This window comes from Podarcis gaigeae (assembly GCF_964106915.1).
Source record: "Podarcis gaigeae genome assembly, chromosome: 3".
Taxonomy (NCBI): Eukaryota; Metazoa; Chordata; class Lepidosauria; order Squamata; family Lacertidae; genus Podarcis; species Podarcis gaigeae.
This window is the reverse complement of record NC_139680.1, coordinates 98,998,976-99,014,609: the sequence shown is the minus strand read 5'-3', so window position 1 is coordinate 99,014,609 and position 15,634 is coordinate 98,998,976. Positions and strand designations below refer to the sequence as shown.

The 15,634-nt window shown below is 40.2% G+C and overlaps 1 protein-coding gene and 1 long non-coding RNA gene across 9 annotated transcripts in view; one reads left to right on the top strand and one right to left on the bottom strand.

The window, feature by feature from the left end:
- Positions 1–15,634, bottom strand: part of EML4 (EMAP like 4) — a 162,987-nt gene that overhangs the window by 42,633 nt on the left and 104,720 nt on the right. For 2 of the 8 annotated variants that reach the window (XM_083733156.1, XM_083733157.1), the window contains exons 3-7: positions 15,058–15,187; positions 12,526–12,705; positions 7,832–7,960; positions 6,639–6,664; positions 5,910–5,942 (exon numbers count right to left, since the gene is read on the bottom strand). In XM_083733156.1, the coding sequence (XP_083589282.1) occupies positions 5,910–5,942; positions 6,639–6,664; positions 7,832–7,960; positions 12,526–12,705; positions 15,058–15,187 (498 nt within the window). The remainder of the gene's footprint in view (positions 1–5,909; positions 5,943–6,638; positions 6,665–7,831; positions 7,961–12,525; positions 12,706–15,057; positions 15,188–15,634) is intronic. The other 6 variants (XM_083733158.1, XM_083733159.1, XM_083733162.1 and 3 more) reach the window with 3 other exon arrangements.
- LOC310842180 overlaps positions 1–15,634 on the top strand; it is an 80,883-nt gene that overhangs the window by 30,188 nt on the left and 35,061 nt on the right. The window lies entirely within an intron of this gene.

The following is a 15,634-nucleotide window of genomic DNA, read 5'->3' as shown; positions in this document are numbered from 1 at the left end:
GTGACTATGGTCCCAGCTGCCCTGAGATCATTGACAAGTCCCCCCCCCCCCGTGTAGTTCTGGCTGCTTCATCGCCGTTCTCCTGATCATTGCAACTCCACGAGATGAGATCTTGCATGGAGCCCCAGACCGAGGGAGGTTGACAGTTATTTTGTGTTTCTTCTATTTGCGATTTATTGCACCAACTGTTGTCACCTTCTCACCAAGCTGCTTGGCAATAGTCTCGTAGCCCAGTCCAGCAATGTGCAGGTCTACAATCTTGTCCCTAACATCCTTGGACAGCTCTTTGGTCTTGGTCGTGGTGGCTGCTTTGGAATCTGCTGGACTGATTGCTTCTGTTGACAGGTGTCTTTTGTACAGGTACTGTTAACGAGCTGGGATTACAGGTAAGACCTCTCCCTTGCAGCAAGTGCTTCTAATCTCAGTTTGTTACATACAGTGAAGATACCAGGTAGCCTGACATCTGGCTGATTGATAGGGGATCAAATACTTATTTCACTCATTATAATGCACATTAATATTGTACTTAATGTACCATACTGTGCCTTATGTATTTTGTTTTCTTCTCTCCTTCTCAACTGGTTATTGACTGAAATAAATGAAATGCAATTATTGCCCTAAGTGAACTCAGAAGTGTCACGAGAGAAACAGGAGGTTCAAGTGTGGTGCTGTGGAAGTTCAGTTTATAAATAGCACTGACAAAAGACACCAAGCATCTCTCCTGTTTCCTCACCCCAAAGAAATAACAGGAAAACCAAAGCAGCATTGTTTTCTTCTGGTAGGCTACGCAAACTTCACAGAACTCACTGAGCGCATTTTCAGACCTTTTTAAATTAAAAAGTCTGTATAAACAAATTTTGATTGACCTTACATGGGGGCAGTAAAGCCTCACACACATCCTTGTTTCTCCTTTTGAAATCCAACACTACAAAACGTTCTCTTAGGTATACAAGCCCACAGGGCAATTATAGCATTAATGCAAAACTTTTTTTGGAAACTGTACAGATAATGGCAGCGTATCAACAAAAGCATTTTTACCAAACAGAAGGTTGTTGCCCAGGGACAAATTCCTGTAAATACAAGCTAGGAGAAGCAGCAGTTGAACTCCCTTTTAATTTATATTAGCTTAATTGCCGTGTTCTAGAACATCAAACTGAACTTTATTGGTCCCCTCCCAAACTGTTTAACTGTGGGGTTTTTTTAAAGGATATAATAAGATGAAGTATTTCATGTGTACCTCAAGCATACTTCCTATACCCTCTTGTCCCCTGCCCTTTTTCGTCCAAATAAGAAAACAAAAGGCCTCGTTTTAAAACAAATAGAACCAAAATGAAAAACAAAACAAAACACCCAAAGCATTTGTAAGAGGAAGGAGACACTGGTTTAATTTTAAATGTCATCATCCAGTTGGTGGGAGCTGCAACCTTTTATTAAGCTCTGTAAATGCAGCATATGGAATGTTTGTAACAAAAAACCTGCCCTGAATTGCTTCAAGATGATACCTTTCATAGCAGGGATGGGAAACCTATGGTCCTTCTCAGGTTTCCTCAACCTCGGCCCTCCAGATGTTTTGAGACTACAATTACCATCATCCCTGACCACTAGTCCTGCTAGCTAGGGATCATGGGAGTTGTAGGCCAAAAACATCTGAAGGGCCGAGGCTGAGGAAGCCTGGTCCTTCTGATGTTGGTGAGCTGCAACAGCTGACTGGGGCTTATGGAAGGGCCACAGGTTGCCCACCCCTGTTTTATGCATATTAAATGGATTGCATGCTATTACATCCATGTACACAGAACTCTTCTTCCCATGAAAGCAAGACATGGAGGTTTTCTCTTGTTGCTGCCTGCAGAAAAATCGTGTAACCCAAAAGCTCTCTACCATAGCATAATTAGAGCAATCAGGAAGAATCTTTCACAGTTTCTTATTAGTGTCATGTTCAAGCGGGGAATGGGAAAGCTGGTGTTTTCCATGGTGATTCAGCTGCTAATTCAACTATCATGCAATGATAGTTTGAAATGGACCTTTCAGTGGTTTAGTTCTGCTGCTGCTGTTAACAGACGTGAGCCGGTTGCCATAACGTACTTGGGCATCATGAGGTATGCATGTCAGCAACACACGTCACTGGTATCCAAACACTCCACACAGTTCAGCAGTACAAAATGGAAATGCTTCTACATACTGCAGTGGGGGAAAGCCGTCACATAGAGGCAATTCCAAGCAGTCCCTATATGATTTAAGGCCATGTTGAGACCAACTCTTATTTTCCTAAGGAAAGAGATCCTACTGTTAAAATTCTCATCCAATGGTCTTCTTTTCACTTTGGAAAAACAACGGCACTAATCTGTGGTGTTGTAGTAGCACTTATATGATTTGGCAGCCTTTTCTGCAGGAGGTTTTCCTTCTACAATAATTGCAGAGTTGTCTCCAATGTTTCCTTGCTGCAACTCGAGGTGGAAAAAAATAAATGCAACAATGCAACCAATTAAGAGATGAGATACGCATCTTTGCAATGCGGAGTAAGTTAGATGTGCATTTAGGAAGAGACCCAGAGATGTTCATTACCTCTATTCTATGGCCACTTTCAATGTGCTATTTTTAAAATTAAAAGAAATCCAAAGGCAGTAATGTATGAATGGGCACATGGTCTTAATTTTTAGAGCTCTTTTAGAACCATTCTGCACAAGGAAGGTAAATTGCAACGTGAGGAATTATAAGACCCTTCCTTCAATTTATTCTGTTGGTTTTAAGGAACCAAAATTAATAAATTCCCTACATTAAAAAAAGCTCTATGTACAAACTGCAAAGTGCTTCAAGAAGAAACCCAGCTTTAGGGAGGGGGTGGGCCTCATAATTTCATACATTCAAATCAGGTACTTAAGCATGTAATCCTGTATCTCATTTCCACCATTATTGCTGAAGGCATCTGCATGTAGAGACCTGCTGCCACTGGCAGCCAAGCATAAAGGCTGTATTTCACGTGCAGCCAAGTTAAAAGCAAAGTCCTTAAAATAGGTACTGGCACACAACTGCATCCTTGATCTAAAGCCAAACATGGCAGAAAATTTATTAAACCGTTAGAACAGATTCTAAAAGTCACGGCATGTTCTAGATGTTAGTTTCAAGGAATTTGTACGCTTTTTAAAAAATGCACGTACACTTGGCTATAGCTGCTGAGAGAGTTGAAGTGGTTTAAAGGAAAGGGTGCCCCCATGGGCATGCAATGGGCATGATGAATTCTTTTATTTAAACAGAACAAATGTTTTAAATGATCTTCTGAATTTGAAGGCGACAAATACAAAAGGACAGCAGACGCCACGGAGGAGAGAATGTAATTGCCTCTTTGTAACTGCTGTTATTTCTGAAGACCAGAGACTCCTGAAAAACTAGAAGGAATTCAGAGCTGCTGAGTGGCTTGGACTCAACACAGTGGGAAGGCAACAGGAAACATGAGTAACAATAAGATTCCCATCTACATATGTGTTTATAGTGCCCACAGTTGAACTTGTTATAGTTGGATGTGTGAGGCTGTATGTAAACCACCCCCAAATGCAAGAAGGTTGGCATAAGCTTTCATGACCAGAGTCTACTTCATCAGATATCCTCAGTTGGCAAGTACATTTATATACAGGTGCAATGAGAGAAAGTAGACAGCAGGGCCAAACAGCAATAAAATAAAATAAAACCACCAGCTAGCCCATGATAATTCATGCAAACCTTAAATGTGTACACAACTTGCACAATGACCACTTGCGATATCAGTAATTTGTAATTTATTCTAGCACTACTAGTAGGAGAGGAAATAATAATTATGTTATTTATTAAACATGTATAATGCCCTTCATCCGAAGATAAAACTACAAAATAAGGACACATAACACATAATGAAAACAAAGCAATAACTCGCCTCCTACAAAACACATATAAAAGGCCATGGATTGGCTGATTAAACGAAGCTCTGGTTACAGACAAACATTTTTGACTGGCACCTAAAGATATGTGATGAAGGCCTAAACAAACAGAAATAATACTTGTTGACAAGTTCTAATTCATCAGTTCTACTCTGGAATCTCATTTTGATTTTATTTTTGATTTTTTTATGAGAACAGAAGCTTTCAGGTCACCAGGGGGAAGGGCCATAGCTTAGAAGCTTCTGGTCAGTAGGAGAAGGGGCATGCATTGCTTTTGGGGAAAAGGTTTCATGTTTGATCTCTGGTATCATCAGGTAAAGAAAAACCTTGGAGACAACAGATTCCGAGCAAAGAATTTTATGTCCAACTTTGGGCAAACTGAGGTCAGGGAAGCACATGAATGGAAGAATCATGTAGGTTCGTTCTCGTTAAGATAACCATAGTCCATCACTTGACTGCAACACAGGGTATATATATGAGAGACAGTGCCCCATTAGTTCATACATCTGACAAAGGGGACTCCAGTACATGACTGCTTATGCCATTGTAAGTGTTACACATTTGAGGTGCCAGAAAAAGGCTGGTAGTTAACCTCCACACACGACATTCAGAGCTCCAAAGCTGGGTTTCACAATGGAATGAGAATTTACAGCTTCGTCCAATATGATTTCTCAACTATACCAGCAAGATTAGGAAAATGCCTGAAGGGCATTATAAAGTCGTAAGGCTACCGGAAAAAGCTCCAACAGGCATAATATGTCAATTACCAAAAGTCATAGCCTTTCAGTTTCACAACTAATCACACTTTTTTCCTTCTCAACATCTTGCCGTTTGAAATGTATCAGTCATTACGTAAGAAAATCAGATGAGACACCTTGCGTTGAACTGCTATTCATGTCTGCATCCAAACCAGCTAATCAACAACATTAATTAAGATATTAAGCACACGGTTAAGTAATACAAGACTGAAAAAGCAAGATCTAACAGAAACAGACCCATCAGACCTGCTCAGACCTATTTTGTACTCCATTATCCCCATTTTGAATTTTGGTTTGTTTGTTCAAATGAGTAAGTCAGTAAGATTGGACCCAAACATGGTCCTGAGTTCTAGGGATAGGGAAACCCACAAGCTCATTAAGGTCTATGCTCTCCTACATATCATATACCCTATATATAATAATCTACATACAGTGCAGAAGCAAACAAATGACACATTTGCGGAACAGAACAGATAGCTGCTACAAGGCAAGCAAATGATCCAAGTACAGGGAAAGGAACCCCCAGATTTCTTCCAGCAGGGAATTGTGCAGACTACAGATTTGTGGAAAGCATAAAGAATAGAATTTGTGTGTGTGGTTTTTTTTAAATGCAATGGCTATGCTCTATATGACATGCACATGAGCCAACATGCTCCAGGTTTCAAGCTTCATGCTTCAGTGACATTTGCAGATCAAAGCCAGTCATTCTCAATCAGGAATAATATTCTTAGCAGACAGTAACGATACATACACTGTTTTTTTCTCTCTCTTTCAACAAGCCAGCAGCAGCCAGACAGAATTTACTGACAGAAACAAACTTTAATTTTTTTTTTTAATTGTTACCATAGGAGGATATTTTCTGTTATTTGATTGCATAGTACACAATTTGTAACCCAGAATACTGAGGGCAAAAAGGATCTTTTAGTTGGCATTTCAGGATACTGTTAGAAGACAATTGCCTGGATAATGTTTAATGTACATGTATATCATGTCCATTCTCGGAAAGAGGAAATTAAGCATATATCAATTAACATTTCAGATTTTGAGGGTGTGGGTTGCGGGGAGGGATATGATGCTTCTTAATTACAATATTGCATTATTTAGGTAAAAAATACAGGAATAGGTTTCTATTGAAATTGAATAGGTTGAACCCATGTGCTTTGGGAGACTAAAAAGCCAAATAAAAGATCAAAAAAAGCATTTAACTAGGAAAGCAACCAGCTTGCATAATTTTAATCCTTACCTTGGCTGTTCTTTTCTCGAGTTGACATTTTTGCTGGTTATGGGACAGAAATAAAACAGCTTACAGGTGTCTCCTGCCTTGGGTGAAGTCTACCATTCAAACCCAATCTAGTATTTTTAAAATGCACATGGGAAACAGATATAGCACATCATATACGCATTGTAGATTTTCCTGTTTTTTGGGTTTTGTTTTTTTTAATGAATAGCATACAACATTCACAAGAGGCAGAATCCTCTTTGCTGAGACCAAGCCAATTTCAAGAGCGCTTGGGAGTTTCTCGCTCTGATCCAGAGCCTTGTGTGAATTATGTGCGCTCTTCAGAGTGTTTGGACATGTGAGAAGCCTCGCTGGTTTATAAGCATAAAGGCAGCAGATACAAACCCACAAAGGAATGTGAATGTGGAGCAGCTTAAATGGGAAACCACTTATAAGCAGGTGGAGCTTCATGCATGCAAAGTTTCTCGGAGACACGGATACTCTTTTCATCTTTATAGGTCTGGAGTCAATAGAAAATGCTGTTGGATGCAGTGTATACAGTGGTACCTCGGGTTAAGAACTTAATTCGTTCTGGAGGTCCATTCTTAACCTGAAACTGTTCTTAACCTGAGGTACCACTTTAGCTAATGGGGCCCTCCCACTGCCGCCACGCGATTTCTGTTATCAGTCTTAGCAGAAGCAACAAGCTGACCTTGAGTAAAGGTCTACTGAAAAACAAATGTTTCCAATTACCTTGGCTGACGATGACATCTTTGTGTCTAGGGAGAGAAATGCAGGTTCAATTAATATATATATATTTAGATAGATGATAGATAGATATAGATAGATAGATAGATAGATAGATAGATAGATAGATAGATAGATAGATAGATGATAGCTAATAGATAGATGATAGATAGATGATAGGTAAACATTAACTTGAAAAGGAAAGGTGTTATTAAATGTTAGTTTGAGTGCCTAGTCAAGGGTGCCCAAACTTTTTCCAAAGAGGGCCAGATTTGATGAAGTGGACATGTGTGAGGGCCAACCAAAGTTGTAAAGTTGTTGCCCTTATTTTATTTTTATTTTTTTAAACTGCCACGGGGGCCAGATTAAACTGCCCGGTGGGCCTGATTAGGCTCCTAAAATGGACTTTGTACATGCCTGGCCTAGACGTTATGAAACTATGTTGGGAAAGAAATCTTTTGAACAGACACCTAACTATAGTGAATAAAATTACATAGTCACCATTTATCTGAGAGGTGAATAAAACACATTTTTTAAAAATGGCATTTTACAATTACATAACACATCTAAAAGCTCTAATTAAATAAATTTCTCTTCTTAAAGTAACCTGGTGTGTTGTGGAATTCAGGCTAAAATATCCAGTTAAGCAATACTAATCCAATAAAGAGCTGATTATTCCAAGCCAAGTATTTAAAGAGGGGGGAGTACTCGGTTCCAATTATTTATTTATTTATTAATTTTTTGTGGAAGGCTGCAACGCATGCAGAGCTTCACCCAACAGATAGAGCTGCATTGTTTGAGCTTTGTTCATACATTGCACTGAACACTGGTGCAAGCTGCCTCTACATATGCACAAGTTTTTTGAGTGAAACAGTATGCAGCTCAAACCACTGGGTACAAGCTCAAACGCTTGTGTACAGATTGTGCACTCACTGAATGCTACATGTGAGTAACTTTATAAGTGTACAGCTTAACTATACGTGCACACAGGGTTTGTATACTCTGATTGTATACTCATTCAATGTAACACACAAACTGGAAAAGGGGGAAATTCTAGTGTTCAGGAGCATCAGTTGTGTATCGAAGCACAAAAGGAGTTATAAATCAGGGTGAAGGACCACACAATGATCTAATACACATTTTATAGAGCTTTAGCGTTAACTCAGGAGAAAATATTTGGCACTGAATCAAGCACTTACTTGTCTGCATTCTTGCCACTTTTTGATATCAATTTTGAGGCAGAGGTTGCCCTCATTAGTTTATTACGACTCTCTTCTGAACTTTCCCATGCGCTGTGTGATTTTTCAAGTGTTGATGATCTCTTTACACTAGAAAACAAGCACATTTTATGTCCGATGTTAAAGCAGGAGTGAATGATGCCATGTAACAATTCGTACTGGAAATACAGCAGATCAAGCAGCAGCAGATGAAAGTGAGGCCAGGCCAGGACATCCTTCAAGCAAATCCAGAAGACCCCAGAAATAAGGATAAGAGAAAGCGATCTAAATGGATGTTTGAAAACCGTCAAAAGGGCAACTTTAAACCTCATCAGTATAATGTTGGAACACTGTCAAGTGCAATGTAAATGCCCTTTTTAAAAATTACGCGCTATGCTTTCTCATACTTTGCAATCTGCATTATTATTATTATTATTATTATTATTCATGCTAAATGTAACAAAGGCTTTCATGGATGAGTAGTCTGATCATCCAATGCACCATCTGCAATTCAAAACTCTGCAAATGCAGATTTGCTAAAAGCATGCTTCTAATTTGGTTTGGTTTTAGATTCAGGACAGTTATAGGGGCAGATGCTAGTTCACATCACAATTCCACAGTTGCCCAATAGACAGCCTAGCAACTTATCCAGTTAAAACAATTTCCGGAAGGATGGTATGCGAAAGCTACCAACGGCAAGTTTATTTCTGCAAGACCTTCAGAAGCTAAAAAGGGGGGAAAGTGACAAAAAAGTTAGGAAGTCAAACATTAGGGGGGGGAAAGTGCACACAGACATTTCTTTTTGCTTTGGCAGATTAATACTGTATGCTAAACCCAAGAACAAATGCCTTCGTACAGCCAAATGCCAGACAGGAGAACAGACCAAAGTCCACTTTCAGTTTGTGCAAGATAACAGAGAAAGAGTTTATGAAAGACTTAAACATGCATTAGTTGGGGCCATATCAAACACTATGCTTTTCCTACGCAGGAAGCATTGCCATTTAGAGGAAAAACACACAAGCCGGATGTGTGGCAATTACAAGTTTATCTACTTTGCTATGTGTCCAGGTGCTGGGAAATGATATGTGGCTGCAGCGTCCCAGCATATGCAGAAAGAGTCACAGGTATACAAAGGCTTCAGTTCTCTGGCATAAGCAGACATTTCCACTCACGCAAGATACCCTCTTTATGCTGAAGCCTGCAGGGCCCCATCTCACGCTGCTGGGGGTCTCAGACCTTCAACATGGGCTTTTCAAGGAATGCAGAATGATGCAATGAGAAGCATGGGGCAGTAAAGACCAATAGAGTGAGAGGAATTCTGCTTATGTGTCTTAGGAGCCAAGCAGTGTAGGAAAGTTTATAATAATTGAATTAACTTTGAAGTAAGAATTTCTGGAATCTCTCCCCACTCCCCCTTTTGGAAGTATGACTTAAGCAACCATCTTCTTGAAATCCTTTGTTAAGGGAAAGTTAAAGTTATTTCCCCCCTTGATCTTGAAGCACCTTCCACCAAGTTAAATGAATTTTAGAATTTCTGCTTTAATTCATGTAACTCTTATTGTATGTTTTTCGACAACTCTTAACTGCTGATGTGGTTGGTTGTTCTGTGTAAAGCATTTAAGTCTGATTTTAGCAAGAGATTTTAAGGGTTATTTATCTGGCACTGCTCTCAGTAATGGACCATATTCCTTTGTGTTTGGAAGGTCCCAGATTCCAATGGCCGGCATCTTTAATTAACAAGACTGGGTAGCTTTGCTTAAGGCCCCTGAGAGCCTATGAGACAATACTGGTCGTATACACACCATACACTTAAAGCACACTTATTCCCTCACATAATCTTGGGAACTCAATTTGCTCCTCTCAGAGCTGCAATTCCCAGCACCTTTAATGAACTACAGTTTCCAGGATCCTTTGGCAGGAAAATTGTGTGCTTTAAATTTATGGTGTGTACATAGCAACTAAGGAGATGGTCAGGCAGCTGGTATTTGATTTAATTATCCAGCCGAACTGGATTCAATTATCCAATTTTGGAGTTATTTTAGGGCACTAAAATTTGATATATTTTGAAGGTAAGGTTTAATAGTCGTGACCTGCTATGGGGTTTCTCTATCTTGAAAAAGAATGGCAAGATAGAATAACAACAACCACTGTATTTGAATAATTTCGGAGACCGTTCCAACTGCTACTTTCAGTTGCGAGAGGATTATTGTTTCTTTTTTATCTTTTATGTATATTTTTTTGTTAAAGTTTTTCTTGGTTTAGAAAAGTACATGCATTGTCTTTTTTTCAGGTTGTACAGTCTGTTTCTGTTTATATTCAGTTTATATAGTTATTGCTCAGAAGCACTGAGAATTTTTATTCCAAGGACATAGCAGTTCATTTTCCCCCAGCTTTATTGTTCTCTTCCAGAGAGGTCTGTGCCCCAGAACTACAAGTGCACCGGGGGTGCTGTTTGTTGTTTCTGCGCTCTGCCCTAACCTTACTGAGAACCCACTGCTCAGCGATAGATCACATGCTCTGCCAGCAGAAAATCTCGGGTTCAATCCCTGATATCTCCAGCCAAAAGAGTCTGGTAGCAGGTGATGAGAAAGACTTCTGTCTAAGACTCTGAAGGACCTCTGCCTGGAGAACCATATACTAGACTGGGCAGTCTGACCCGGCTGGTGTAAGAAACTACCCGTGTACAGCAGCAAGCAACATCTGAATTTGTAAACTGATGAAAAGGGGATAACAAAAGCCCAGTGCACTGGTCTAGCGGTGCCTCTGCATTGTCCCCGTTCTCCCAGCACTGTGTGGGGAATGGTGCAGGTACTGGCAGAGACTTCAGACAGGAATTTATATCCCATCTGTCCATTGAACAGTCCTGTGCAGAGGTCCTAATGCACACATCATCCAGCCATGAACTCACTTTCTCATGCTGCTCGGTTTAGCAGTGTGCAATAGCATACAGTACCACCCTGATGCAGCACTTAAGGGCTGATTTACACACACGCAGAAAGATCGTGGGTGGTTTTGTTACAGGCAGGGCTGTTGCTCAATTCATGAATGGTCTTTGTTCTATTTTCTGGTTTATGGCAGGTGTTTATGTGTGATATTTATATTAATTACCTCGATGGATTGCAGCCTAAAACTTAATGTAATTGCTTGAGATGCAAGGGAGTTTTCCAGGGCGCAAGCCTGGACAGTGTGCATGGAGCTCCTGGGTTGCCCAGATCACAAGATCCCCCTTCTCAGCCTCACTAGTGTGGTCCAAAGGAAAGCAGAGCAATATGTTGGGCACCGGCTTGGTTGCCTGAGTTGCCAGAAGGAGGCATACAGTTAATCTAGGTGTAAAGAACTGGATATTTTGGTGAACAGAGGAAGGGGCCACTGTGCACCCATGCAGAGACTGACAAAGAAGGCAAAGCAACAGACTGAACAGCTGTTTGAGAAACAAGGAGCCAAAATTAAAGTTTGCAAACTATACCAAGCAGACCCGAGAGCTATTAGTATGCCATCACGCACAGGCAGCACAAAGTATTAGTTAGATATGTTTACAGAAACTATGGAACGCATTTAGATTCAAATGTAATCTTTGAGGATTTCTGTTATGGTCATAGACGTGAATGCTGGGCTCGAGCTCATTAAACTGAAAGTGTCTCTACCGCGTTTACAAGAAAATCAGTTGTATCAAGGGTGGTTGGGTAGAGGCTGACACAGTCAGAGTAGGTGGCAGCAGTGGCTGGTGGGACTGCATTGCGGCTTCTTACTAGGATGCAGAGGGGCGAGGCAGCAGCAGGGCAGGCATGATGCCTATGTACCAGCGGGAGCTCTGGATGGGCTCGGTCAGTATGTCTGCACCATGATGTGCCAGCTCTTGCCCTCTACCTCCCCATTAAATCAAGAATTCAGTTGAGTGGCCAAATGCCACTGAGAATAGGGAGTCCATGCTCAGCAGGGCTGATTGGGTCAGCCCCATCACTCTCACACGAATTTCCCCTTTCATGCCAGATGCTTTACTGTAGTATAAAGCCCTGGGGTTGGGGCTCAGAAGTGGACTTGTGGGGGACAGCTACTCTCTGGCAAACAGTGGAATATCATTCCTTTGAAAAGAGGAAAGGGAATATCTATCCTCATTTGGTTCACATGTCACTTTAAACCATGGCTTTGAGTTATGCTCATGGCCTGGAATGGGCCTGCTCCATGGGCTCATTTCTGCCCCCCTTTTGGCTCGGGTTCAAGTGTTATTTTCCACAAAACCTCCCTAGCCATTAGACATGAACCAGGGATTGTGCTTCATCAAAAGCCACCTTCATAAAGTCACAGTGTGCAGCTAAGCTGTTTTGAAACTGACCAGAGCTTGTCATAAACCAGGACCCCTGGTTCCAACAAGCCAGGATTCATGAAAAGTGAACCTAAACTCTGAAGTAGTCCATTTCCTAGGGATTGGAGCTGGGGAGCGTCATTGTCAGAGAGACAACATGTGAGTCTGTGATTCTCCTAAAACTTCTTCCAGCTCACACATATGCTGTGCCACTAAAAGCATGGCTTAGCACCATGTGCAAACCAACCCGTTATGCTAATCTTTTGGAAAATGGTTTTATAAAAGACATAGGCATGCTTTTAATTGGGAGCAAAGCGCAATGTTAGTATCGTTGCAACCACTTCCTAGCTGTGTACTTGGGTACTTAGGAAACCTTTTGCCTGGAGCAGAGCTCTTGACTTCTGGGGTCTGCCTGTGTGTTGGGAGAGTCTGTGCAGAGGGCTGGGGAGAAGGTGAAGGTGATGCTTGAGTTTGTGGGTTTTGATCATTAGAATGAGAGTCCTCTTTTTTCTCTGTTTGTCCGTGAAGTTTTTCCTTCCTTTTTTCTGTACCACTGAAAAACAAAGTATAAGAAAGAGGTAAAGATTGTATTTTTAAAATGAACGCAAAATGGAGAAAAGCGAAAGGGGGGAAAAAACCCAACACAATGAAAACATTTGTGCAAAAGAAATAATATGTCAGGTTAACGGCTACAGAAATAAAATATGGAATTCATTTTCTTCATAAACAGCTTGCTTTAAGATCTTTTATTTATCTACCAAACATAAAAAGTGGCTCTATTTTAGATTACATAAATCATCTGAAACTCAGGTTGTTATGTGCTGTATTGGTGTTCCCATATTATTATTATTATTTTGCAAAAAGCAAGCAGTTGCAACAGAGTAGTTTTCATGTCTAATATATTTCTAAATCATCAAAATTATATGTCTTCACCTTCTGTAGATGCACGTTTAGTGTTCTGAAGAATAAACTAGAGCTTTGGTCTCATTGCTTAAGAAATAAATGCAACCCCAAATTTATCATGCATATTTCTTTTCCTTATGAATTTTTTGAAGGGTTGAATCCAATGGTTTCCTTTCTGCTGATGGAAGGCTCTTTGATCCAACAGGGATCATCCATCAGCAGAACAGTGAGGAGGAGATTTCTGCCCCTACAGCCCCCATGCTATTTCCTTAGCTGTTCCCACAGGATACCTGAATCATCTGCAGCAGATTTTGGAAGTCTATGGAAAGCTGCAAGCTGAGGAGGGATTGGTAAAAAATAAATAAATAAATAAATAAATGTCCCTCCCCATTCTTCTGATGGAAGACCCCATTGGACCAAAATACCTTCCATCGGCATAAGCAATATTGTTGGATGCAAGTATAGTTTACATTTTTGAAAAATAAAGTTAAGAAGGGGGGGGGGGTAAACCACTGCTGCAATTAACTTTCAACTTTTTCCAGGATCTCTGACAAAGCAATATTGTATGGAAAAACAAACTGTAGGAAATGTCTTACCACTAGAGAAAACAACTTTGAAGTTTATTATTATGACAGATGTACTGGCAGCTCTTGCTTGCTGGTATTGTGACAGTCATCATGCCAGTTATCCTACAGTGAATCAAATATTGTCTTTCTTTCTTTTTTGTCTCTTCCAGGGTAGTTACATCCTGAATCAAGACTCGTTTGGAAGTGACAGCTAGACTTCAAAAGGAATCACTGATGTTCTGCTTGCTATTAAAATATGTTGCAAATATTGATGATTTAAGCAGCATTTCTACTAATATGCCATATATCATACTTGATGGGGAATATTAGATTCAGCATGCATGAGCTAAGATCATTAACTCCTGGGGCAGAGATGGGAAAACTGATCCTCGTGATGTCATTGGACTACAAATCCCATCTTCCTCGATCACTGGCCATTCTGGAAGGCCACAGGTTCCTCATCTCTGCTATACTGCGAAACTATCTTATTCCACCATGGATAGAGCAATGAAATTTCAAAGAACAGCAATTTGGACTTATTTGCACATACAACAACACAGGCCATTCCTGTAGGTCAAAGGCAGAAGGGATTAAGGGACAGGCTGTATTTAAACCACAAACAATGCAGACATCAACACAATCATCATCATGCAAATGGGCACATGGCAGATATATGACACAGACCTTCAGAGAAACTGCTTCAGCTTTGTGTCTTTACTAGGAAAAACCCTGAGATTTTCAAATGCAACAAACAGAAAGCTTTAAAATAAATAAATAAGCCCAGAATACCCAGGACCTATAAATATATCAGAATACCACACAAACATGTTTTTGTTAGCTTCTGGCCATCAGGCAAATGGTTAAGAAAAGTAGTTAACTTCAACTTCTGTCCTCCCTATCTCTTTTTATGCCTTGGGCTTTCTATAGACAAAAATGGAAATAATTGGCCCTAAATCAGGAAGCAGGTAAAACGGAGGCAAAACAAAGGGAGAATGAAGGCAGAATAGGCTACAAAGTGATACAGCCAGCCATTTTTAAAAATTTCTAATAATAGTAGTAATACTTGTAATAGTAGTAGTAACAATAACAGTAATAATATCCGTGCTGACTACTGACATCAGTCAGGCTCCTTTTTTGGGGGGGGGGGTGCCTGTAGAATGTAGAGATGTGCTTTAATTTTATCAGTGATTTTATTTATTTTTGGAATGTTATAAATTGCTTTTTTTCAATGGTTAATTTTATAGTTTTGTTCTTTTTGTAAACTGCTTTGAGGCTTTTATTACAATCAAGCAGCATATAAATTATTGCGAATTATTCACAAGTGAGGTTCCTGGATGGATAGGGATTTGAACTCTGCTCTGTGAACTGAGTACACTCTGACTTGTGTTCCACATTTCTCAAGTTTATGTATTTATTGTTTCAAGGACGAGGTATACCTTTTAGCAGCAGACGAAAGTGTTTCTTTTCGAGCTATTGGTATTGAAGGGCTATGGCTAGCTTTTCTGCTTCCTGCACTTCCATTAGTGATGCAGGACAGGGAGATAGCTTCACGGAGGCCCGGCTGACCTACGAGAAACACAATGAGAAGGTAATTCGTGACAGCCTTCAAAAACATCCCCCACTGACATTCAAATTGAGATTTATCACATTTGAGATTGGCTTTGATAGAACAACAGTGAAGATAAAAAGGCTGCACATCTGGTATATGTGTGGCCGGCTTGTCAGTCAACAACGGTACTTGAGCAGAATCCAAGCAAAACAGCCCTTTGATATCCTTAAAAATCAATAAACCACCATTTGGAAAAACAGTTATAACTTGCTCCCCCCCCCCCCTTTTATACAGGAAGCATTTTTCCTTCACACAAAATAAATATCACTTTTCCACCCACCCAAGCTTTCAACATTGTCCTATTCTGCAAAGGTTGTGAATACTGTAGAAACTAATAATCAAAACTCTATATATGCACAGTTAACAAAACAAGTAACTTGCTGACCAGAACTTGGAGTGCATTT